This window comes from Podarcis muralis, chromosome 6 (genome assembly GCF_964188315.1).
Source record: "Podarcis muralis chromosome 6, rPodMur119.hap1.1, whole genome shotgun sequence".
In the NCBI taxonomy this organism is placed as follows: domain Eukaryota; kingdom Metazoa; phylum Chordata; class Lepidosauria; order Squamata; family Lacertidae; genus Podarcis; species Podarcis muralis.
In genome coordinates this window covers 45,525,216-45,549,041 of record NC_135660.1, presented here as the reverse complement: position 1 = coordinate 45,549,041, position 23,826 = coordinate 45,525,216, and the positions used below count along the sequence as shown (strand labels likewise).

Here is a 23,826-nt window from a genome sequence, read left to right as displayed (position 1 = left end):
CATTCCTTCCTACTCCCTGCTTGCTATTCCTTGCAGCTGGCCCTGAGATCATTATTTAGTGCAATCAGAGCTCTTGGATAGAAACTATTCAGAAGGCGTGTGGTTCGTGTTTTCATTGTCCTATATCTTCTGCCCGAAGGCAACAGTTCAAAGAAGTTGTGAGCAGGATGGGTGGGATCTCTCAGGATATTGTGTGACTTCTTCAAAGTGCGAGACGTGAAGATCTCATCCAGGGTTGGTAGTTGGAGCCCAATAACATTCTGGGCAATTTTAATTATTCTCTGTAAAGCTTTTTTATCCGTTTCAGAGCTGCTCCCATACCACGATAATATACTATAGGTTAAGACACTCTCGATGGTACTGTGATAATAGGACAGAAGTAGGTGCTGATATAGATTCAGTCCCCTGAGCATTCTCAGGAAATACAACCTCCCCTGCACCTTCCTCACAACCATATTAATATTTGCAGTCCATGAGAGGTCCTCAGAGATATAAATGCCCAGGTATTTAAAACTACCAACCCTCTCCACCTCCTCGCCATTTATGTGCAATGGTAAAAATACACTTTTCTTTCTCCTAAAGTCAATTATGAGTTCTTTGGTTTGACCAAACTGTGGGAGGCAGTGGAAGACAGGAGTGCCTGGCGTGCTCTGGTCCATGGGGTCATGAAGAGTCGGTCACGACTAAACAACTAAACAACAACAACAACAACATACTGAACTAAAGATTTTGAAACAAAAAAAATTCCTTCCAGTAGCACCTTAAAGACCAACTAAGTTAGTTCTTGGTATGAGCTTTCGTGTGCATGCACACTTCTTCAGGTATCTGAAGAAGTGTGCATGCACACGAAAGCTCATACCAAGAACTAACTTAGTTGGTCTTTAAGGTGCTACTGGAAGGAATTTTTTTTGTTTTGACTATGGCAGACCAACACGGCTACCTATCTGTAAAGATTTTGAGCGTTACTATTATTTTGGAGCTTCCAGTTGGATTGTTTATTCGCACAAAACCTGATTGTTACACAACAATTTCTAGCACAAATATCCCATTACCTTTTTAATAGCAAAATGTTTGGTAAGAAAGGTGATGGAAAATTGCACTAGGAAGTATGGGATAATAACCACTAGTTGGCAATATCATAAAACTTCAACACAAACATATCAGGATGAATACTCAATAAACAGACAATGCTGTATAATTTCTGCTCAAGTTGTGTGTGAATATATCAGCATGATTGCTCAATAAGCAGCTGGTTTGGAAAGTCCCCAAGTCTCCTAAACATAGAAATTTGGCAGGAAGATCATGCTTTGTTATGGATAAGCTTCTCAGACAAAGGGAAAAAGGGAAGAAGCACTGAAGGGAATGCAGTAAACATCAAAATCACCAAAATCGTATTCATTATGTTCTTCTTTCACAGTTTTATTTGTGCAACCTATCGACAATTTTTAGGTATTAGCATTTTTGCTCCTTGGTTTTTATGTGTAGCTAGAGAGTACCATATGAAATGCATTCAATGATAAAACAGATATTTAGCTAATTATCACTTAAAGTTGATGATCTATAAACATCCTGATCTTTTTGCAAAATGTATTTGCACCAGCTATGTGCCAAGGCTGTCCAAAGTCAGAATTCACATGTATTTTTTTCCTTAGTTTATGATGTTTCCATTTTGGACTGGAATTACATATACTCAAACTTGGACAATCACCTCTAGTTATAAGGCCCATTCTGAGGTGGCAGCAATGACTGATGTGCCTTGTTCATAACAGGCCTCAATAATCTTTTTTAAGAATACCCAAGAGTTCTTAATATTCCTTCCTATGGTTAACATCAACTGTGGTGCAGTACTGAAAGGGCCATGGCTCCTGTTGTTGGCATCCATTTGTCAAACATACATACATACATACAATGGGAAATGTAAAAATCATGCTACCACATAAAAAATCCTCTTCTTGCTTACTTAACAAATCAAGAGACTGTGGACAAGTGATTACATCAATTTCTCTCACTTTCCACACACGCACACACATACCGATACACAGTATATAATGCTATTGATAAGGATTCACTGCCATAAACACAAGACAATTTAAGATACCAAAATAATAACAAATCTTACTTAAATGGGATTGTTATTACAAGGAATTTATACATGCTGTCATACAAGAAGGCACATATCTGTTAATCAGATGAAGATACAGAAAGTAATCATAAAGTGAGGAGGGAATAACAATGAGTAGAAAACAGACTGGAAGCTAGCATGCCTGTCAGTGAGTTTTATGTAGAGCTCTTCAGTCAGTTCTCAAGCAAATAACAGAGCATTTTACAGTCACATAGGGCAAGCAAGCAAGAAAGCTCCACCTAACCAGCTTGAGTGAACAAAACAGGCTATGACATAGCTTCTGCAAAAATTCACAACTTGTGGTTAGTTCAACAGATCAGATTCAAGTTACATACTGAGAAGTAACAGCTTTTTATGCAGGGAGATAAATCTAGATATCCGCATGGCCAATCTAAAAAAACCCTTCTTAATTATAATGCAGTGTCCTTTATATTACTGAGAAAAGAGTAAGTTATTTTATAGTGGATAAATAATTAATACACAAGCAATTTCACCTTAAGTGCACAAAGCCAGGAGATATCTGTGTATAAATGTTAGTGGTTGAGGTATGGGCTGTACTACAAAAGCAACAAGCTAATGAGTGCAGGGTAAGGTTGGAGGAGAGCAAGAGGGGAAGCTTTTTCCCACTTGCCCAAGCTTTCAGATTAAAAAATGCAAAAAAACCCTTATATAGTCATTCAGGATTTAACAGCTGTAACAACCTAGCAATGTCTCTCAAATGGGAAGAGAAATGAAGGGCAAGCAATTTTCTAGGGAGCACTTGCCTTTCTTTGTCCCTCTGCATGCTATCTGAGGCCTGATAAGACATGCTCTGCACAGCTCCTTGTAATCTCTGCAGGCTCTTCACCCCTTTTCTCCCATTTCCGCATGCCAGCTAATTCACAAAATCCCATGCATCCTGCTTATATGTTCCAACAAAAACAAAATTATTCTGTCCCCAACCGGCAAATTTTTCACATCAAGCAAAACATGCTAGTTAAGTAAAAAGATGTCAATTTCCTTAATCTGCATAATTTACTCCCATCACAGAATTATAGTTTTTCTGGCAGCATAATTAAGTATGTTTAATTTAGATCCTAGATCTCTTGATTAGCAAGCAACAGGAAGGTTTTTAGGACACTAACTATAGATACCAGAATGTATGCTTAAGTGGACTTTTTAAGATGTAAAGAACATGCAGAGGAATAAGTATGACTCACTGGAACTTTATTCTTGTACCCTAAAGACCACTGAGAGGACCTTGGCAAAATTCATATAGAAAGTCAAGAACTGAAAGGAACATCTTGTTAGTTCTGAAGGCAAAAGTCTGCAAACAACTCTCTCATACCTTCTGTGTGAGATCACTGGCTTCATTGATATAGCGGTCTCTCTCTTTTTCGAGCTGAAAGATTATCTTTCGCTGTTTCTGAGCCTCATCCTTATAATTCTGAATTTCTTCTTCCAGGTTCTTCTTTGACTGTTCATGGAGCTTAACAAGGTTCATCTGCTTTTGAGTAACGGTAGCAGCCTTGAGCAAGTTCTGCAAACAAACGGTGAAGATGGTTAGGGGACACATTGTATAAGAGTGATTTCACAAAGCCTAATAATACCAAGCACTCATGTCCAAACATGACATTACATGGGAGATACATGACATGGGAATTTCCTGACTTTTTCTTATTTAATGAAAAGCAGCCATAGGAGGCAGCAGTAGAATGAAAGTAACAGCAGAGGAGTTGGGGTGGGGGAGAAGACTGCTTAATTATGTCTCCTCCGGCTGTTTTCCTGCTCAAATCTTCCTAGCTCCTTATCTAGAAGATTCCTGCTTCACCCCTCACTGCAGCCTCCCACAGCTTTTGATGAAAGAAGAAATGTGGAGAGACTATGTAACATATAGTTTGACTCTCATTGCCAGAAAAGTACATAAATCATCCCAAGGTGGTACTCTTAACACCTGGTATTTCATTTTTTTAAAATGCTTGTTCCCAAGATGCAAGACATTCCATTTAAAGTTTGCATGTTACTACAGATAGTGGACAAAGTTTGCAATCCCGGGCACAACTGGCATCAGTGAAACTTTGCCAAACAAACTGTCTACAGAACTGCAGAACTTTGTTACATTTATATCCAAGAATAATTCTTTTCAATAGGGATGGAGGATAAATTTGTTCAGTCTGCATTATGTCACAAACCAACTAGTCCTGGACTTACATGGATCAGAACACAATCTGCAAAACCAAAAAGGAAACAGACGTATGACTGAGTCCATGCAAAACTGACATGGAACAGAAATAGGCTGATCCAGTCATCACTAATGATCAATAGATGTATATCTGTCAGACTGATTTTTAGTTTTACCAATAATGCCCCTGTCGTGTTTTTCCCATTGGGCCACTCTCAATGAGAAGGATGCTGCTGCTGTCCATCAGGTCACCTGATGGAACGGCAAAGTTTTTTTTCCAGTAAAAGAAAGACTAAAACTCTCTGCCACCTCATTTCTATTATGGTATACCACATCAGCCACAAAAGTAATAGAATTTCTCCCAGCCCCTGCCACCAAAAATGCAGCCCTTTCATAGAAGATTGATGGGCCCAAGAAAGGGGAAGCATTTTCCAGCAGCAGTGTGCATATTCATACTTGACCAAATGACTACTAATGACCACAACTAGGATTTGGTTTTGTACAAATGACTGAGAGATGCATTTTCTAGAGTCAGATGTACACACTCACCTTGTTCAATATGTCCCTTTCTCTCACCAGCTCATCTATAGCTTTTTTGTCAATTTCAGCTTGTTTTTTTGCACCTTCCAACTCTAAAACACAGGAAAAGTTGATAAACCTTGAGTTCAGAGTCAGACTGCATAACTTGAACAAAACAAAACAAAACATTATGGGATTTTATTTTTTAAACACAGTTTTACTTTAAAACTAAAAGTCAATATGATTATTCATTACTTCTGACAAGGTGACAGCAGAAAGGCACTAACTTGGAGGTTTTGCCCCAGTGCACACTTTACTCAGAAGTAAGCCCTGCTTAAGTCAATGGCCCTTGCTCTTTGATGTGAACATGCAGTGGCACACACTCTGGAAATTGGTCAAGGCAGGAGAGAAAACAGGGGAAAGCAAATCAGCTATGGTGAATTAAAAGCCTCAACTGTCACCACATCAGCTGAAAGGCCGCTCTCAGGGCAAACAGAGGGAGCGGGGGACGGGACAGGAGCAGCTGCCGTGCTAGGACAGCGGACCAAGCAGCAGCGTCCTTACAGACAGTACCACTGCAGACTAGGGAGGGGGCTCTGCAGGGTTGCTGCATCAGCCCATGCCATGTCAGGATCGTTCCGCTGAGGTGCTGAGAGAGCTGCAATTGTTGTCCATCAACCCTCCCCCCCCCCACCGAGTCTGTGGCCTTGGCAGGTGCTAACCTAACCAACCTCTAAGTATGTCTCTGCCAAATTAAGACGTATGGAGGCCCAGGAGTAGTTCCAACAATAAGGTCTCCTAAATGAACATGCCAGTGGGAGGTTTCTTTCCAGGGCTTACTGCAGCTGCAGGGAGGTCTGATTTTGTTGGGCTTACTGTAGAGTGTGGGGTTAAAAACCTTGCAATACAGGATAACCCTGATGAAATACACTAATCCATACAGCTGGTAACTGAAAAATATTAATTCATTAATTCACTGGCAACACTCAAAATCCATACAAAGTAGAAGACTCTTGATCACAAAGAAAGTCTAATCAGATCAAGTGAATCCATGGCAAGAATTTAATACACAACAACCCCCACTTTCCATTTTTTATTTTTTAAATTACTATTTCTGTATTAAAAGTTTGCTTTAATAATTATTCATTTATATAATGAAAGCATGTATCACAACAGGATACAATACTAGGCAAATACTAGGGGGTTATTGGGTTGGTTTTGTTTTTTATTTTGATTCTGTATTGTGTGTTTTTATATTGTGATTTTATCTTGTTTTCACTCTGTTTATCTCTTGGAAAAGCTCATTTGGTTTCTAAGACCGAGAGAATGAAAATTCAACTTCGCCTTTATACAATGAAGTATTTAATATTCCATTGACTTCTTTCATCTCAGGACACAAGAGATAAACCTCTGGTGGATTCCTGGCAAGAGAAGTGGACCATAACTACATATTCATAGCTGCTCCCACAACTTGCATTGTATTCCTAACCAAGAACTAGGCACAATTCTCAGCCCTGCTGCATCAAAATACTTGGAATTCTGCATTCTGCTATTTTCTACTGGAAACTGCAAGTTCCTGCACCTGCAGGGAACTGCTAATAGCAGATTTCCCAAGCATGTCAACCAGGTCTTTTCTGAAATGGTTGGAACGAAGACTCAGAGATACAAAACGTATGGAAAATACTTGCAAGGGGAACTGCAACTGCCCACATTTCACAGATGCATGTTTGCTTTCCCATACTTCCTTCAAACATTACAAAAATAAAGAAGAATTGATTTATTTTTAAGATATGCTGAAGCGCATTGTCATACCCTCAACCTGCCACCACCAACTAAACAATAATAAACCCACAGTTGACATAGCATGGGAATTCAGGAGCTTGCCTTTTTCTGTAACACTTGAAGTATAGCTAAGACATATATTGGGGGGAAATTGTTTTGCCCAACCAAATTTCCATATCACTGCATTAAATTTGACTCCTACCTCTCTCCAGCCCATTTATCTGATTTTTAAGGGTATCCCTTTCGAATTCAGCATGAGTCTTTTGCTCTTCTACAGCACGTAATTTTCGCTGCATAACCTCTCTCACTTTAGAAAGTTTTGAAATCTCTTGACGCATCTGAGACACCTCATCTTCTCTCGCCTACAGAAAACAAAAGAACAGGAATAGAGAGGCAACGATTAGTAAGGTATATATCAACTTTTGCTCCTACTGCAATGTGTTGGGTAAAAAAAAAAATATAATAGCCATTGTCATTTGCAATAAATGAAAATATTCAGAGCCCTGAAGGCTTTACAGAGCACAGCTTTTGTTTTTCATCCTCTTTTCTCTCTATCCTTTTTCTTCCGCTGCACTCTTGAGCTTTAGTACCAAGTACTCAGCTTGCCATCACTTGCCTAATGACAGCTGGACAGAAGAACTAACAGTGCACTCCAAACCCAAGATTCACCAGGATGAGTGAGTTTGGACTAGGAAGATCCTGGGCTGTCCTAGTTCAGCTGCTGTAACTCCCTGATTGTGGCTCAGCTGGGACTCAGCCTGCAGAACTCAAACGTATGCAGGGGTGGGACGGGACAGGATAACAAGAGACGCTGATTCTTAACCTTTTAGTTCAGTCACATGACCTGGCAACTCAGCAGATCTTACTTACACTGGCAAAAAGAGTGGTGCAAGCCAACATCTATTTTAAAGTATTATATTCCCTCTTCTGGGCTCTGGCTAATCAGCCAACAGTAGCCCCACTCCTGAAAAGAGTTTAGAATATTGGTAACTTATGCCAACAACAACAAGGTTCATTTTAGGGTGTAATCCTATGCACCTGGAAGTAAGACCCATTAAACTCATAAGGCTTACTTCTAAGTTGACACTCATAGAACTGTGCAACAGAAGCTTTCGTAGGCTTGAGTCTTCCATGTATCTGATGAAATTTGTGCCACAATTAATTTTTTAGCTTTTTAGGTGCCCAAAGTTTCTTTGTTCATATCCAAAGGAAGGTCATCGGCTGTGATAATAGCTTTTGATAATGACTTTTTTAATAAACATGAACATAGATCAGAAAATAATCGTGATAGCCTGAAACTCTGAAATGGAATCCTTTTACTACACCAGATAAATATTTTTATATGCTTCTAGAACTTGCTTCCATTGTTTTAACCAACCAGGCCCCTTGGAAGCAAACACTTCATCAGCAAATGACTTCTTCTATTTAGAAGAACAGGTTGTACATTACTAAAGCTCAATAAACTATTGGTTTTCTGTCCTTTTCTTTAACAGAAACCATGTTGTAACTGCAGATGTGTTCTTGACTGGAGATTAGACAAAAGAGATGAACAATGGCAATATCTTAGGTATATATAGTGCCTTTCATCTCAAGGAGAGATTGGCCTATCTTGGAAAGACAGGAATCTCTAAGATGCCACAAAAACAATGTAAAAAACACAAAAGGTCGGGGAACAAATTGGAATAGAAAAGAGGCCATAATAGGAAGAATAAGGTTTTTGCAGAAAATAAATTGTATGAGCAGATTATGATGTCACCACTTCCAAAGTTTGGGCTATCCTGGATGTCAGTGCAATTCATGTGCATGTTTTGTAATGTAATTCTCACTGGGGGTGAGAATGTTCTGTCCCAACAAGAATTGTCTTTCCATATCTGCTATTTGTGTTTCAAAGGAAGCCTCATAGCGATCAAACATCTAGACACATAATCTAGTAGTTACACACCTACTAAGCAGCCATTTTGTACAATGCAGTTTTGAAACTGGGATAGTATCTGATGTCATACTGAACTTACTCTCAGCTCTGTGGTTTTCTGCTGGTTCTCCTGCATGAGTTGATCAATGGCCAAAGTATGCTGTTCATTTTCTTGCTGGAGCTTGAGATTTCTTGCTGTACACTGTTCAAGTTCTTTTGTGGCTCTTTCATTCAGAATCTGTGGAATTGTGGCACAAAGCCATAAATGTATTTATAATATACTAGTACCACCCTCAGCTTCTACAAAGATTCTAAGGAGAACAGAATTCCTTCACTTTTTTTTTTTAATCAAATGCCATTTACCACCATATTAGTAATGTATCCTATTTGAGAAATATGACAATTGTTCAGAAACTGGGAATGAGAGTGGCAGCTTCTAATGAATAACTCAGGGGGTATAATCTTTTTTGTAGGATCTTTGTAAGCCTCCCTCACAGGTAGCCAATAAATATTTTAATGCCTTATTGACATTTGGTAGTGTATAACACTTCCTGTAATCACTGCAAATGAGCAATAGTCAAATGGTTTTTATAATTATAAATCTTAGCAGACATATGCTACATTAATAAAAAGCAGGGACTATTATGAGATGGTAGACTACATATTGTATCACTGCAGAAGATCCCAGGCTCAATCTCAAGTATTTCAAGGCAAAGGATTGCCATTGGTAAAGCTGGTAAAGACTGCCCCTAAGACCATGATACACCACTGCCTGTCATAATATTGGTCTAGATGGGTTGGTGTCCGTCTGTCTTGGGAGACAGTGGAAGAGTGCACCTTCAGGGGTGCTGTCACAATACTAGTCTAGATAGTATTTTTAATATAAAGCAACTTCATATATGTTCAACATGCTCATAATTACTTGAGTCCATAGAAGTGCATATTCCAGTGAAATTCAGTTACCTCAATAGGAAGGACAGAAAAGGGTAGCAAGACATCACTATCTGACAGACTGATTAAAATCAATACACACAATACATTCTGGGAGCAGAGAAGCATGTTAGTAAAGCAAACTTGGCGCCATTCTGTGGCTGCTAATAGCTATGCCAGGACTGGCCCACAATTACCATTCATAATGTGTAAATGGATCATCACACTATTTTAAAAGGCTACATCAGGACCAATGTATTTGACAGAGACAATAAAATTTTCCTTTCAGTTCTGCATATACACTGAATCTGTGCTTGGTTTTATTAAATACTTCATCTAAATGAACAACTGTCACAGACGTCTACCCAAATACACTCAGGGAATGGAAGGAAGGACTATACATTTGCATGACACAAGCAACTCCAGGAAGACTTTTGTTCCAGGAAGAAACTGCTTTACAATTACCAAACCTCTTTTACTGTTTACTAAAATTGCTTCTCATAGGGCTTTGCAGCATCAGGGGAAATGGAGTGAAAAAATAATCTAGACCATTTTAAGGCCTGATCAGAAAAATGCTAAGAAATGATATTTTGGTTTTTAAAAATGAATACTTTGCACTTTGACAGCAACTTCTGTCTAAAGATCTTTACCAGCATTCTGACAGCTAACCTCACAAGTGACAGATAGGAAAATATTATTGTCATGCTTCCCTATTTATCTGCAGGCTTCAATATTTCAGAGGGAAATGAGCAACAATTGTATGTTAAGAAATATACTAGTATGAAATGACAGTCTGGTGAGCCATGGCATCAGAGCATGAACACTGTTTTAGGCAGAAGTGAAAGTCCATTCTTATGTTTTATTAGTTTGAGGCAACTGCAGAAAAACATCAGTTTCTGCTACTCAAGCTGCATCAGTCCACACTGAGACAGTCATACACATGCTCTTCTCAGCCAAAATCAGCTTCTGGCCCAACACCACAAATGTGGTGGTGTGGATTATCCCTTTGCACAAAAAAAAGCAGCATTCACACAATAATAAGTCAAATAATAAGTCAGCATAAGCTGATTTTCCCCCACAGATGCCATGCTGCTTAAACCAACTGTGTGTGAATATACCCTGAGACACTGAAATTTCCAAAGTGAGTTCTTGAAGACCTACAGAAACTAAATACATTCAAGTGAGTTTTCTGATAAAATTCATTTATATACAAGAAAATATGGCATATTCATTTTAATGTATTCACTAAAAAGGTTCAAACGCATCTGAATCAAGTTCATAGAAATATTCAGTAGAAAGCCAGTAGCCCATTTAATAAGACATAAATGCAACTACTAGTCGCTATCCAGAGCTGCCACATTTTCAATGCAACTTTTTTTTTAAGTAACAAAGGAAAGACCATAATTTCAAGAACTATCAATGGGCTCATAATGGGTATTGCTAGATTCACATATGTAAAACTGTGTTATGTGCTGCTGGATAATTTTACAAACCAGACATGAGTCCCATCTTTAGAATCCTTCCTGATTCCTGCTCTCGTATTTGTTCCTTGGCAGACCTCAGAGGAAACAGGAAGTACCCTGTCATCTTACAGTGGGGCGGGGGGTACAGTCCAGATGCTGTTGGATTGGGAGATGGAGTCCAACAGTAGGGAACCATGTTTGCTTCCCATGTTACAGAATCCCACAGTTATGCATTCATTTATCTCATGTCATGTAATAAAGGCTCACACTCAGAGATACTTTTAACAAACCTAAGGGACCAGGATGTAATTTTGTGCATGTGGCTTTATTGTTCTATTTTGCCACAAATCTTTAGAAGGCATTCTCAAATTACTTCAGTGCGAGTGAAGGAGCAGGTGGGATTTTTGTCAAAATCTATATTAGCCGTCTATGACCAAGAAAAAGAAAGTGTTTAGTTTCCCCAAGTGTTTTCATTCTGTCCTGAAAATCTGACCTTGATCTGAAGAGTCTATGTGTGTGTGTTTTTAAGGAAGTTCAATGTCAGACCCTACATTACCTTTTGCTCCTTGAGCTGCTGTTCAATTCTCAGGAGTTCCTCCTTGTTTCTATTCATATTCTGCTGCATTGCCTTCATTTCAGCCAATTTACTGTCTAATTCCATCTGCTGCTGTTTTAGTTCCCTCTCCATTTTTTCTTTTCTTCGGGCCTCCCTCGAAGCCTCATTCTGACGCAACTGGATTTCCTGATTAAGCTGCAAACAGCAATAGAGGAGGAAATGGCAAAAATATATTTTTCTTTTAATCAGGGGAATCGGTAAGTGTGTATTTTACCCACATATAAGTTCAGCATTCTACTTTTTGCTATTTAAACAATTTACACAGCATTGTACAGTACAGTAAGGTAAAGGTAAAAAGGTAAAGGACCACTGGACAGTTAAGTCTAGTCGGATTTGACTATGGGGTGTGGCGCTCATCTCTGCTTTCAGGCCAAGGGAGCCAGCATTTGTCTGCAGACAGCTTTTTTCGGGTTATGTGGCCAGCAAGACTAAACTGCTTATGGCGCAATGGGACACTGTGACGGAATCCAGAGCGCACGGAAACTCTGTTTACCTTCCCGCCACAGCAGTACCTATTTATCTACTTGCGCTGGTATACTTTTGAACTGCTAGGTTGGCCGGAGCTGGGACAAAGCAATGGGAGCTCACCCTGTCGTGCAGGTTCAAACTGCTGACCTTACAATAGATAAGCCCAAGGTGGTTTAGACCACAGTGCTACCCATGTCGCTACACAGTAAAATTGATCAGAACCGCAGCCAGAGAACTTACAATCAGTATTGGGCTAAGTAGGGGTAATGAGATAAAGTCAATGCTTCACATGAAGAATGGAGGTGAGGGTGAAGCACAGTTGGTTAAGGAATGGTTTTGTGAAACAAAATATGTTTTAGGGAGACTTCAGGGAAGACAAAGAAGTGATCTGATGAACAGTGAAAGGAATGTTTTTGAGGAGTGAGGGGCAAGAAAATCTAGAGATCGCTGAACACCCCACTATCTACCCCACAAACCCATATGGGTTTTACAAGTACAAGAAAGAAATGATCACAAAACTCAGATGGGATGCCAGATGGGATGCAAGCAAAAGGGATGGAACCGGCAGAAGAAGGAACCCTGGTTCTCAGGCTGTTCCCCTTCCCCTCTACCTAAGGTTAAAAACCTACTCCTGCCTCCATTCTGCCCTCTCCTCTGATGTCTCCCCTCAATCTAATCTAGATTATAAACTCAGCAGGGTAGGAACATGTCCTCTCAGTATTTATAAAGCAGCAGATGCAGCAGACCTGGGAAGTTGGTGCAGATTTGGCAAACATTTAAGTCCCCTACAGAAGGAAAACTGTTCTGAGGAAAAAAAAATACCTTCCAGTAGCACCTTAAAGACCAACTAAGTTAGTTCTTGGTATGAGCTTTCGTGTGCATGCACACTTCTTCAGACTTACCTATTGCAGTCGTTAAGAGTCGTCAACAGGCTCATCACAGCTATCTGCCAATCATCCATTCCCACCACCCTTCTGAGTAATACCCCTCCCCACCTTCTCACTATATAGAAGGATCTGGCAACTTCTGATTCAGTGTATCTGAAGAAGTGTGCATGCACACGAAAGCTCATACCAAGAACTAACTTAGTTGGTCTTTAAGGTGCTACTGGAAGGAATTTTTTTTGTTTTGACTATGGCAGACCAACACGGCTACCTATCTGTAACTGTTCTGAAAAAGATATGTCAGAGATCAATGAAAGAGATTAAATGCACTGATGATGCTCTGTCACTGACGACTTCTCACCAACCCGCCTGGAAAAGGTTTAGGAAGTAAAATAGCAGGTGGTAGTTAACAGAGACAAATTGGCAAGCTTGGAAAGCCTTCTAGACAAAGACAAAAGTGACAGCAAATAGGGTTTACACAGACCTCAGCAATGGTTTGTTCAGCCACAGTTTTTGTCATTTCTGCTTCGTGCTGTTGATCTGACATATTTGTTACATTTTCACGTAACTTTACAACCTCTGACAAAAGCTGGTCTCGCTCCTTTGTTACTTCTTCCTTGAATTTTAGCAATTCCCGCAGGCTGTGGGGGAAAAAAAGATCTAAGTCAACTTCTCCGTGTTCTCCACAAAAGGTGCTTTGTGGGAAATGATAGTTCAAAGATATAACAGCTTTACATGAAACTCCCCTTCTATTAGCTCACAAAACCTGTCAACTAAATTGCATGTCTGTGAACATTTACTAAAAGCACCCTATTACTACTTAGTAGCAAAAATCATAACCCAGTAGTTTTTATTCTTCAGCTGAATTCATGATTCAAACTTAGTTCCTTCCAACCTAATGATCAGAACTCTAAACTGTCATGCTCTGCAGCATGTTCACTGTATGCCCACTCCTCTACTCCTCTACTCCTGCCTTGCCGTTTTTTGGGTGTCTCCCTTTGGATTTGAATAGGTTGTCTCAGCTAATCTGAGATATTACATGACACATAAATGTCCAGGATCCAAGAGATGTACAGACAAGAACATAATCTGCCCAGGATATCTGCTCATATCTGCTCATATCTGCTCATCCGGCCCTCCAAAGACCTTCTGACCAACAAAGAAGACTTCCCTTTCTCTCCTGCTGACCAGTATACTTTCCCACCTTTTCCATGAAGCGTTTGGCAAAGCTCTCTAGTTCCTGTGCCCTGCATTAACTATTAACTGTACATGTAAATGAAACAACCACATACTGCAGTGCTAAAATTTAGATTGTAAGCTCCTCAAAGCAGGGACCCACAGGGAAGGTGCCATCTACACTGATTGCATATTATTGTTATTATCAACAGCAAAAGTTAGACACACTGAGTAACAATGAAAGACACTGGGTTCCAACTAAAAAGCCATGTGGAAGGCAGCTTGAACTTATGCTCCAAGTATGCTACAACTGCTACGCAACTGTTACACAGGTGCTCCCAGCAGCAAACCTAAAATCACAAGATTAACAGTACAAGTTAAATATAGCAATACCAAATGGTTGTGGCAACTGCTTTCCCATCTACCAATCACACTCTTGCACACCAACAATTTCTTAACATTTTTCAAGGATAGAAACCACTAATCAATGCAGAGATTGCAGATGCCCCCATGGCCTAACATTCCCGAGAACATAAATCCTAGATCAGGGGTGGCAAGTGCTTCTGGGCTTGAAGGCCACATTCACCTTTGGCCAACACTCTGGGGACCACATACCAGTGGTAGGTGTTGGGGAAAATGTGTGTGGGCACACAGCCCCCCCCCCATTACTGCCCTCTCCCCACTCATCATATGGTTGATCTGAAGACCAGGAAGGGGCAATTTGTATCCTCATCAGGGAACTGGACTTGGCCAAGGAGTTTAAACCTTTCTGCCCACCCCAGTGCCATGCTTCTTTTATTTGTACCACTGCTAAAATCAGTGGTAGAAAAACTTGCTGGGAGGGGGCACATAAGGCATCCTGGCTAGGGGATAGACTGCTGTGGCTTTTGAATAAAATTGGTCAAGCTATTCTGAGGGTGCAAACACACAGCTTTTCATGCATGAAATATATTTTCCCACCTAAAAGATAATACGTGCAGGTTTTTGCAAGATTATTTGCATTATCTTTATCAAATGTAGTCTCAATGAATGGCAATTTCTCCCAGTCCTGATGCAACTCACTTATGCTCCTGACCCAATGATAATCCAGATCCTTGCTCCACTAATTTAGTCAAGTTCACAATTTCCTCTTTAAGAGACAGGATGGTTTCCTTTGCTTTCTGCTCCTTCTCATAAGCTGCATCCACCATTTTCCAGGCCTTTTCGATCTCCTGTGGATGGTTGAAGAAAACAGTTTCATATATTTAATTAAAAATGAACAATTAGCTAATTAATTTTCCTCCAGGTTAATGAATAAAAGTTTTCAGCCTTCTTTCAACCTTTGGTCTTCATCTGTGTTCTGTTCTATTAGCCAATTCTGTCTGGCCAGTAAATATTAGTACTTTCAATTAAGCAATCCATACCTACTAATATGGAACATTATACCTAATTATATTGTATTTTCAAAGTTGTTTATTTTCATCAGCATGAATCTTGCTTAAAGTCCACTGGAATCTGTGGCCAAGTTTATCCATATTTTGCCCAACATTTCTATAAGCATAATTTAAAAACCCAGCTTTTCTCTTAAAAAGTCCAGAAGGAGATGACAACTAAACATTCGGGGGGAAACTTTCTGACAGTAAGAGCTGTTCAGCAGTGCAACAGACTCCCACTAGAGGTAGTGGGCTCTCCTTCCTTGGAGGTTTTTAAGCAGAGGCTGAATGGCCATCTGTCATGGATGCTTTAGCTGAGATTCCTGCACTGCAGAGGGTTGGACTAGATGGCCCTTGGGGTAGCTTCCAACTCTTAAGATTCTATGATTCTATTTGATTCAAACAAGAAATTCAGGGGAAAGCAAGCTAGTATTTTTAATATTTTCTGCTTATCTCATAAATGAGTAAACATGATATGAATATTTGGGAGAATGATTAAAATGCAAAGCAATTTATGGTTAAGCTAGCCTGTAAACAATGGGGGTCAAAGGAAGGGTACTCAACCATGACCTGAAGCCATGTGTTTTGTCACAGAACTTAAAATCTACTGTTTGGGATATTATTTCCAGCACATAGCCAGGGATTTTTTTCCCTTTCTTTGTTAACCATCATATACTAGTCCATCAAATCATAAAAGTATGGAGAGAGTTCAGGTAGCAAGTAGGTCATCCCCTTAATAGCTGTGGCTCTTAGGTCAGGAAAGCTGCTTGCTACCACATCTAACTTCTTCTCTTCTTTTTTGGGACAGCTCAGGATAATTTGAGTAAAACTTTTTTCAAAAAGGCAAGCTCCCTAAAGGATTATCATAAAGCTTTTGAAATGTGTTTTCACTTATTACATCTACCATATTTCTTCTATGTTCTATGCTCTCATACCACATCTCATTATGATGTAAATATTGTTTGATTTTGAAGTGATAACATTAAGCTTACTGTCCAGTTCAATAAAGCATTATACACATAACTAACAATATGTTTAAGAACAGAAGAATTAGCCTCAAACGAACTATTTTTGTGTTTAGAATCTAAGGGCCAATCTAGGTTTGGTTTTAAATGCATCTTTATATTTAATATTCATTTCTTTAAAATGCAAATAACAGTCCTGCAGTGGGGTGATAATTGTCATGCTCACAGCAGGCAGTGTGATTTTCCTCTGCTTTAGTCCTGAAATCACCCATCTAAAGCTATTATTTGCATTGAAGGAAAACCACTTGTTGGTGCCATAAAATTAATCCTGGTACAATTCCATGTTTTAAAACAGTATTTAATATCCATGTTACATTTAAATTTGTTTAAGGAACAATTTTGTTCAACAAAGCAGATGAAGGGGGAAATAATATTTTACAGGAATATTCCTTATCCCATTTGTTGTTGTTGTTTAGTCATTTAGTTGTGTCCGACTCTTCATGACCCCATGGACCAGAACACGCCAGGCACTCTTTATCCCATTAAAACCCCACAAAATTTCATTGATGTTTTTTCTTAGCACTGCAGCCCCAAAGCAAGCCATCAAATAGATTCTACAGATCTATAATATCAGTTATTTTTTACAATACTGTCATAATAGTTTCATTAAAATCAGTGTCACCTGCCTAAGTAAAAGGTGTCGTATTTCACCTGCCTAAGTGAAAAATGGTCCAATCAAATAGCCTTAAGCTGCAACTTTACTGTGCATTCCCAAAAGTTCCCAAAGGACCACAGTGGCACAACTGGATAATTTGGTGCATAATGTACAGTAATTGCTCTTCTCATCTCCATACTGTTCCTGCTCTCATTGACATAGTCAAAGGAGTCTGTACACTCAGATGAAGGACATCTTAATACCCAAATGGGCTTTTGTTTTTGTCATTTACTTTGGCTAGAGCATGACTATACACAACATTATGAAAGTGTCCTCTTGTTTGTTTGTTTTATTTCAGATGGAGGAACACAAGGTTGTTCCTTTTTGTATCAGGGTAAAAGGACAAAGAAGTATTAATATGGTAAGATAATAAAATAAGCAGTTCAAGTATGACTGATTGAAGATACAAAACAAAAAGAATGCAAAAACCTGTTAGATCTAACTAGAATTAATCTTATGCTAGCCCCTAAAATTAGATATATAAATACATTATATTTTTACCAAATTCACACTATGAAATTAGCACATTGTAAATGTATGTTGTGTCGCTCTGAGCAGTCTGACATACGCAGTAATCCATTTCCTGCATATTATTTTAAATTCACTTTCAGCACTTTTGCTGTTACACTGTAAATGTGGCTTCTGTTGAGAACTGGAGGCATGTATGTGATGAAACAATCACACAATAGCTTTACCACATGCCAAACGTTGCATGGGTACATTTGACCTACATTCTGAAAATGCCAGTTTGATGGTGAACACTGACCTCATTAAAAACTTTTCTAGGAATGATACAGAAGAAGAACAGGGGGAGTAGCAAGGACCCACAACTTCAGCATGCGTACACTACACATATACATTTACATTATACTCTAGTTTAACAACTGTTTCAAGTGACATGAGAATAAAGTCAATGTAACTGAATGTGAATGTATGGTTTAAATATGTATTATTAAATATTTAGTATAGGTGTCGTGAGTTTTTCTGCATAATCTGATCTTCCCTCTCCACCACAGATGATTAACAGAATTAGAAGAGCTGAGAGCAACAGTAAAGGGACATCAACTTCCACTACAAACTGTAACTCACACAAAGTCATCATACTAAGGATCATGTAAGTGCTAACATTTTACGGGTTCAAGACCTCCATTATTACTATGGCATCAGTTATGCATTTCACATGTTTTGCTTCCTTTACCCTTTTCAGAGATGCTATTGTTGTCTGGTCATCCTGTGAGAGTTTCAGGGCAGTAGCCACTTTAGCCGAATTCACCACAATCTCTGCATTCAGCTCCCTGCATTTTGCCATGAGACGCTTTTCATTCTCATAGGACTTTCTTAGCACCGTGTGGAGCTTCTCATATTCCACGCGAAATTTCTCAAGGCTTTGATCTCCTGTAAGCTCATTGATGACTTCTTGGAAGTCTTTTTCCAACGCTTCAAAGATATTTTCTTCTATTGCAGGTTTGTCATATTTTTCCTGGATGAAAGGAAAGGGAGAATCTATCAGTCAGTCACCAAAGGCATCTTGATAAAGATAATGACATATACCAAGACATTGGTATAATAGCTCCAAGGTACCTCCTTTTGATTAAAACATCTGTGATTATGGCAACTCATACCATATGAAGCTTACATTCCATCCTATTTTAAATGCACAATCCTTTAGGCAAGCAGAGTCTTTTAAACATGACTTCAGCCCATCTATAAAGACTTACCATTACACAAAGTATCCAATTATAAAACAAAACTTTTAAAGATTCCAGTGTTTATATCACAACTGCTGTCTTTGTTTTCATGATCATATATTCCTTGAAGATGTCACTTCAAAGTATGCTGTTCTTCAATTCTTCACTAAGCAGTTACTTGGGATGGGGTGGGGAAATCAACACCATTTCAGCCTTAAAATAATGCTAGGTTTATCAATACTTTGTAGTCCCAGGAAGTTAGAGAGTATATCTAGGACTTGGCAGGTTACAGTGCATGGTTTACATGCCACAGCCTGGAAGCCATTTGTTTGACAATGTTTGTCCTACATTTCTGTACACTTCCTCTGAAACAACTATTAGAAACAAGATATTGAATTTAAGTTGGATAAAGCACAGGTCTGATGAAAAGAAACTGATTTGCAGCATAATCCTATGCATGTTTATTCAGAAGTAAGTCATTTTGAGTTGTTTACATTTTCAATAACTAAGTTGGTCTGAAATAAAAACACTGCTATTTGTATTCAAAAGTAAGTAAGCCCCAATGAGTTTAATACAATTTACCTCCATGTGAGTATAATACTGCAGCCTAAATTGTTCTTACATAAAATCACACAGATCACTAAACATCACATTTTAACAAATAGATAAGGAATCCCCAACCTTTTGGAGCTCAGGGCCATACTTAGAAATTTAAGAAACTGTCGTGGGCACCACATAATACCCATTTCATAGAAGAAAAAACTGAAGATTCTCAGACTCTTAAAAGAAAGAAAACGGGCAAAAAGCAAAACACCTATATGGCCCAAAAATGGAAACAAGAGGATCTACCAACACTGGAAGAGTGGAGAATGAAACTTATGGATTACGCAGAACTGGACAAAATGACTGGGAAAATAAGATACCAAAAAGACCACAAATTCATAGAGGACTGGGGAAAGTTTACGGATTATCTGGAAAATAGATGTGATGTACAGACAACGTTAGTCGGTTTCAAAGAGGCTTTGTGATTGTTAAAGATGTATTGTAAAAGAAAAACAGAAGTGTTAAGATATTACTAACTGGCAATACAAGACGCGAAAAATGCGTACTGAATTAGAAATATGGATGATTGGTGGAGGAGCTGGTGGAAGCTCAAAAAATTGTAAAATATGAGAATAAGATTTTGTTGAATAATTGGTAAAAGAAAATTTAATAAAAATTATATCTAAAAAAAAAAAAAAAAGGAAAACACCTATACACATCTCAAAACAAATAAAGAGTTTTTTAAAACACCCCTAAAAAGACAATCCCTCCTAAACAAAAGAGCACACAAACCCTCGTTTCTTTAAAAAAAGAGACAGGCAGGGGGGCTTGACAGGTAACTAGTGGGGAGGTTTCTGAGGAAGCTGTGGTGCACACAAATCCCACACCGGAAACCCCATCTGTAAGGGAGCCTGAAGGAGTCCAATGAGGACTCAATGACCACATAACACTGACTGATTTGAAAGGTAAAAATACTGTAAACAGCCCCAACAATTGAATTTCTAAGAAGTGAGAACTGCCTACAGAAATAGAAAAATCCAAGATTTTAACCCAGCCAGAACTGTGCACAAGTGTGTCTACCCCAACTCACAAAGAAAAATCCAAAATGGAGGGGGAAACACCAGAACAGTTCAATGAGAACCAAGCATGTTCAGTGGGCATGAATGCTGATCAACTGGAAGGAAGTGAGAAAGATGTGGAGAGAGGAGAACAGGATCCCATTTGTTTCAACTAATATATTTTAGCTATAGAAGCCAATATATCACAATTGTATCGCCATGCTGCCACTGAGCCTATAGCACACAATATTGCACCTCACCATAAAACTATTTCAATTCACAATGCTTAAAATGTAATAGTATTCTCTACTCATGATAAACTACTTGCTGACAGAAAAATATGTGTGAAATCAAACGGAAGTAAAGATGTTTTGTGGGCTAAGGAGAGCAGTGAGGCTGCCTCTGTTTTATTCTCCCTGTCTGAGTTCATGCCAAACTCAGTTATTCAGCCCATAAAGCTTGGTTTATTGCCCCCCGTTTGCCCAGAGTATCAAGAAACACAGGCTGGGAACATTTCAATTAATAAAGGACAAAACTAAGGGAAAAGGCAACGGCTAGCTGAAATGACAAAAAGATTGTTAGCTACAAGGTGCATAGGACAACTGTACTAGAAGACACACAAAAAATGGCCTCTCTTAAAGAAACCCTTGCAGAATGTGAGGGGGGGAGGGAAAAATAAAGACTTGAGAGATGAAAGAAAGGAGGATTGAAATAATAACAGACATACAAAACAAGAGAAACAAAAAAGGAGTCATTTGTTTATTTTGAGTCTATCTATCCCACCCTTTACCAACTGTCCCCAGGGAGGAAGCTTTGACAGTAAAATATTGACAAATCATTAAAATAATCTTATATACATAATGACTAAAATAGCATAAAGCATCCTTTAAAACATGAGATCAACCAACTAGTAATAGAGAACAAACTTGAGTTCTCACTCCATCCCAAGTGCCTTAGCAAAGTTGTTATGAGACAGAGAGAGAAGGAAGGTAGTGGGATGAAGGAAGGAGTAAAAGCAGGCGGGGGCATAAAAAAGATATAAGGAAGGGAAGAGAAAGTGAGCAGGTAGGGAACTACAAACAAGAGACAGAAAAGAGATCCAGCCATTGTGTTGGGGGGGATCCACAAAAATGGAATAGAGGCAGGGACCTTGGGATGGCTAGTGATGTTAAATGCTTTCCGGGATATTATTATTATTATTATTATTATTATTATTATTATTATGGTCATCAACAATACACAAAGATTAGTCCACATGTTGATTTCTTACTAAACTGACAACCCATAGGATCAGCACATGTTCCACCAGTACAAAAGAGAGTTTGTGCCCCTGACGTTTTTTCTCTCCATTTCAAGTTCAGCACTACACATGTCTGTTGGAGTTACTGTTGTCTCCTCAAGCCCACAGGGGAAATGGTTGATAGGAAAGCAGTGAACAAGGTTTAAAGAACAGTCACCAATATACATAGAGAAGGCATTATGAGAACGAAAAGGGAAACTGAACATAAGAAGAACCCTGCTGGATTAGGCCAATTGGCCCATCTAGTCCAGCATCCTGTTCTCATGGTGGCCAAACAGACGTCTGTGGGAAATCAGCAAGAAAGGATCTGAGCGCAAGAGCACCACTACCCTCTTCCTGTGGTTTCCAGCAACTGGCATTCAGAAGCATTAGTGTCTCTGATCATGGAGGCAAGGCATAACCATTATAGCTAGTGCCACTGATAGCATTATCCTCCATGAATTGGTCTAATCCTCTTTTAAAGCCATCCAAGTCGGTGGCCATCACAGCCTCCTGGGGGAGGGAACTCCATAGCTTAACTATGTGCTGCATAAAGAAGTACTTTCTTTTGGTGTCCTGAATTTCCCAACATCCAGCTTCACTGCACATCTGTGAGTTCTGCTGCTATGAGGGGAGAGAGAAAAACTTTCCTCCAGTCCCTGACAGATGTCAGCAAGTGATAATTAGAAGAAAGGATAGTAAAAGGAATAGAAAACAAAATGGAGAATGATGACAGAGATGGAATACAGGGCAGGATGGAATACAGATGTGGGAGAAACAAGTTAAGAGAGTCATTCTGGGAAAGGAAGGGATCAGGGTAAAACAAATTAGACAAATTCATGGGCAGGAATTCTAGGACACAATGATGGGTAGCGAAGAAGAACTGGGCAAGAGGTAAGGCATGGGAAAGTGTGGAGAGCGAAACGCTTAAAATAGGTGTATGATCAGACATGTAAACTATTCTGGATCAATTAATCCAGAACAAAGTTCTACCTGGCTCCATCACTAACTCAGATTACAATCCTACTTTTTCACCATTCTTAAACCATGCTACTTCTGCGTACAATAATGGTGCAAGGTAGTGAGAGCGCATCCTTAAGTTCTGGCGAGGAAATGTGTGGTGTGTGTACATACTCAAGGGGATGGGATGAGGGTTTTTTTGACACCCCATGTCTTTATAAAATAAGGCGAGAAAGGACATTGTCGTGAGCCTACGTACAAGCGTGCAAAGTTTAGATCTATTAAAACTGGCGAAACTCACGCTATCATGTATGTTACTGCGACTGGCAAATGAAAGAAGATATTCTTCTACTTCTTCCATAGTATTGGGGCGGGGGGGTGGAGGCAGCAGAAGGGGGACGTGGAAATACAGTACCTGAAAGGGCGCCTAGTAACCCTTGTTTCCTTTTGGGGAGAAAGGAGGCGATTCCTAGGTATGGATGGATTGGGGAAAATGTGTTGTTAAGGAAAGGTAATAAAGGGGAGGGGGGAGCCCTAGAGCGGCGGAGGAGGAGGGGAGATACGGAAGAGGCTGCACCGTGAGGAAGGGGCTCACCTCTGCCATTTTTGCAGCGGGTGGAGAAGCGCAGAGGCCCCTGAGAAAGGAGCGAGGACCCCGCGTACAGGCCGGGCGAGAGGGCCTGTCCTCCTCGCTGCCGCGTTGCTGCTGTGTACACGGGCCGCCGCTCTCGTCTCCTAGCAACCGCTCCCCCTCCCTCCCCGCGTTCGGCCGGGAGGCGGCTGGTCTGAGGAGAAAGGGGGCGCCCCAAAGAGGGAAGAGGGCCCTGAGGGTCTGTAGGGGCCTCGGAGTAGCGCAGGCGGCAGGCGGAACCCGCAGGACCCCAGGAAGGCGCCTTCAGCTGAATCAGACCATTATTAGTCCAGCACATCCAGCTCAGTGCTGCTGCTGCTGCTGCTGCCCATTGAGTAGCTCACTGGGAAACAGGGTTTTCCAGTTCCCAGCAAGTGACTACTATGGGCTCTTTCTTTCCTGCCATAAGCTGTTCAGTCCCTCATGACTGCCAGTTCTTGTTTTTTCCTCCAATTTTTCCGTGCTGCCGTTCAGGACTAAGCCCACCTCAGTACAATAAAGCTAGAACTGCACTCTCCAAAACACAGCCCAACTCAACACAC

General features: G+C 39.8%; 1 protein-coding gene across 1 annotated transcript in view; it reads right to left on the bottom strand.

The window, feature by feature from the left end:
- Window positions 1-23,496, bottom strand: part of CFAP58 (cilia and flagella associated protein 58) — an 86,394-nt gene extending 62,898 nt beyond the window's left edge. Inside the window, exons 1-9 of the mRNA XM_028730340.2 lie at window positions 23,249-23,496; window positions 18,324-18,605; window positions 15,096-15,244; window positions 13,342-13,498; window positions 11,446-11,640; window positions 8,597-8,734; window positions 6,787-6,946; window positions 4,833-4,915; window positions 3,450-3,641 (exon numbers count right to left, since the gene is read on the bottom strand). Of these exons, the coding sequence (XP_028586173.1) occupies window positions 3,450-3,641; window positions 4,833-4,915; window positions 6,787-6,946; window positions 8,597-8,734; window positions 11,446-11,640; window positions 13,342-13,498; window positions 15,096-15,244; window positions 18,324-18,605; window positions 23,249-23,257 (1,365 nt within the window). The 5' untranslated portion in view covers window positions 23,258-23,496. The remainder of the gene's footprint in view (window positions 1-3,449; window positions 3,642-4,832; window positions 4,916-6,786; window positions 6,947-8,596; window positions 8,735-11,445; window positions 11,641-13,341; window positions 13,499-15,095; window positions 15,245-18,323; window positions 18,606-23,248) is intronic.
- Between the last annotated feature and the right edge of the window lie 330 nt (window positions 23,497-23,826).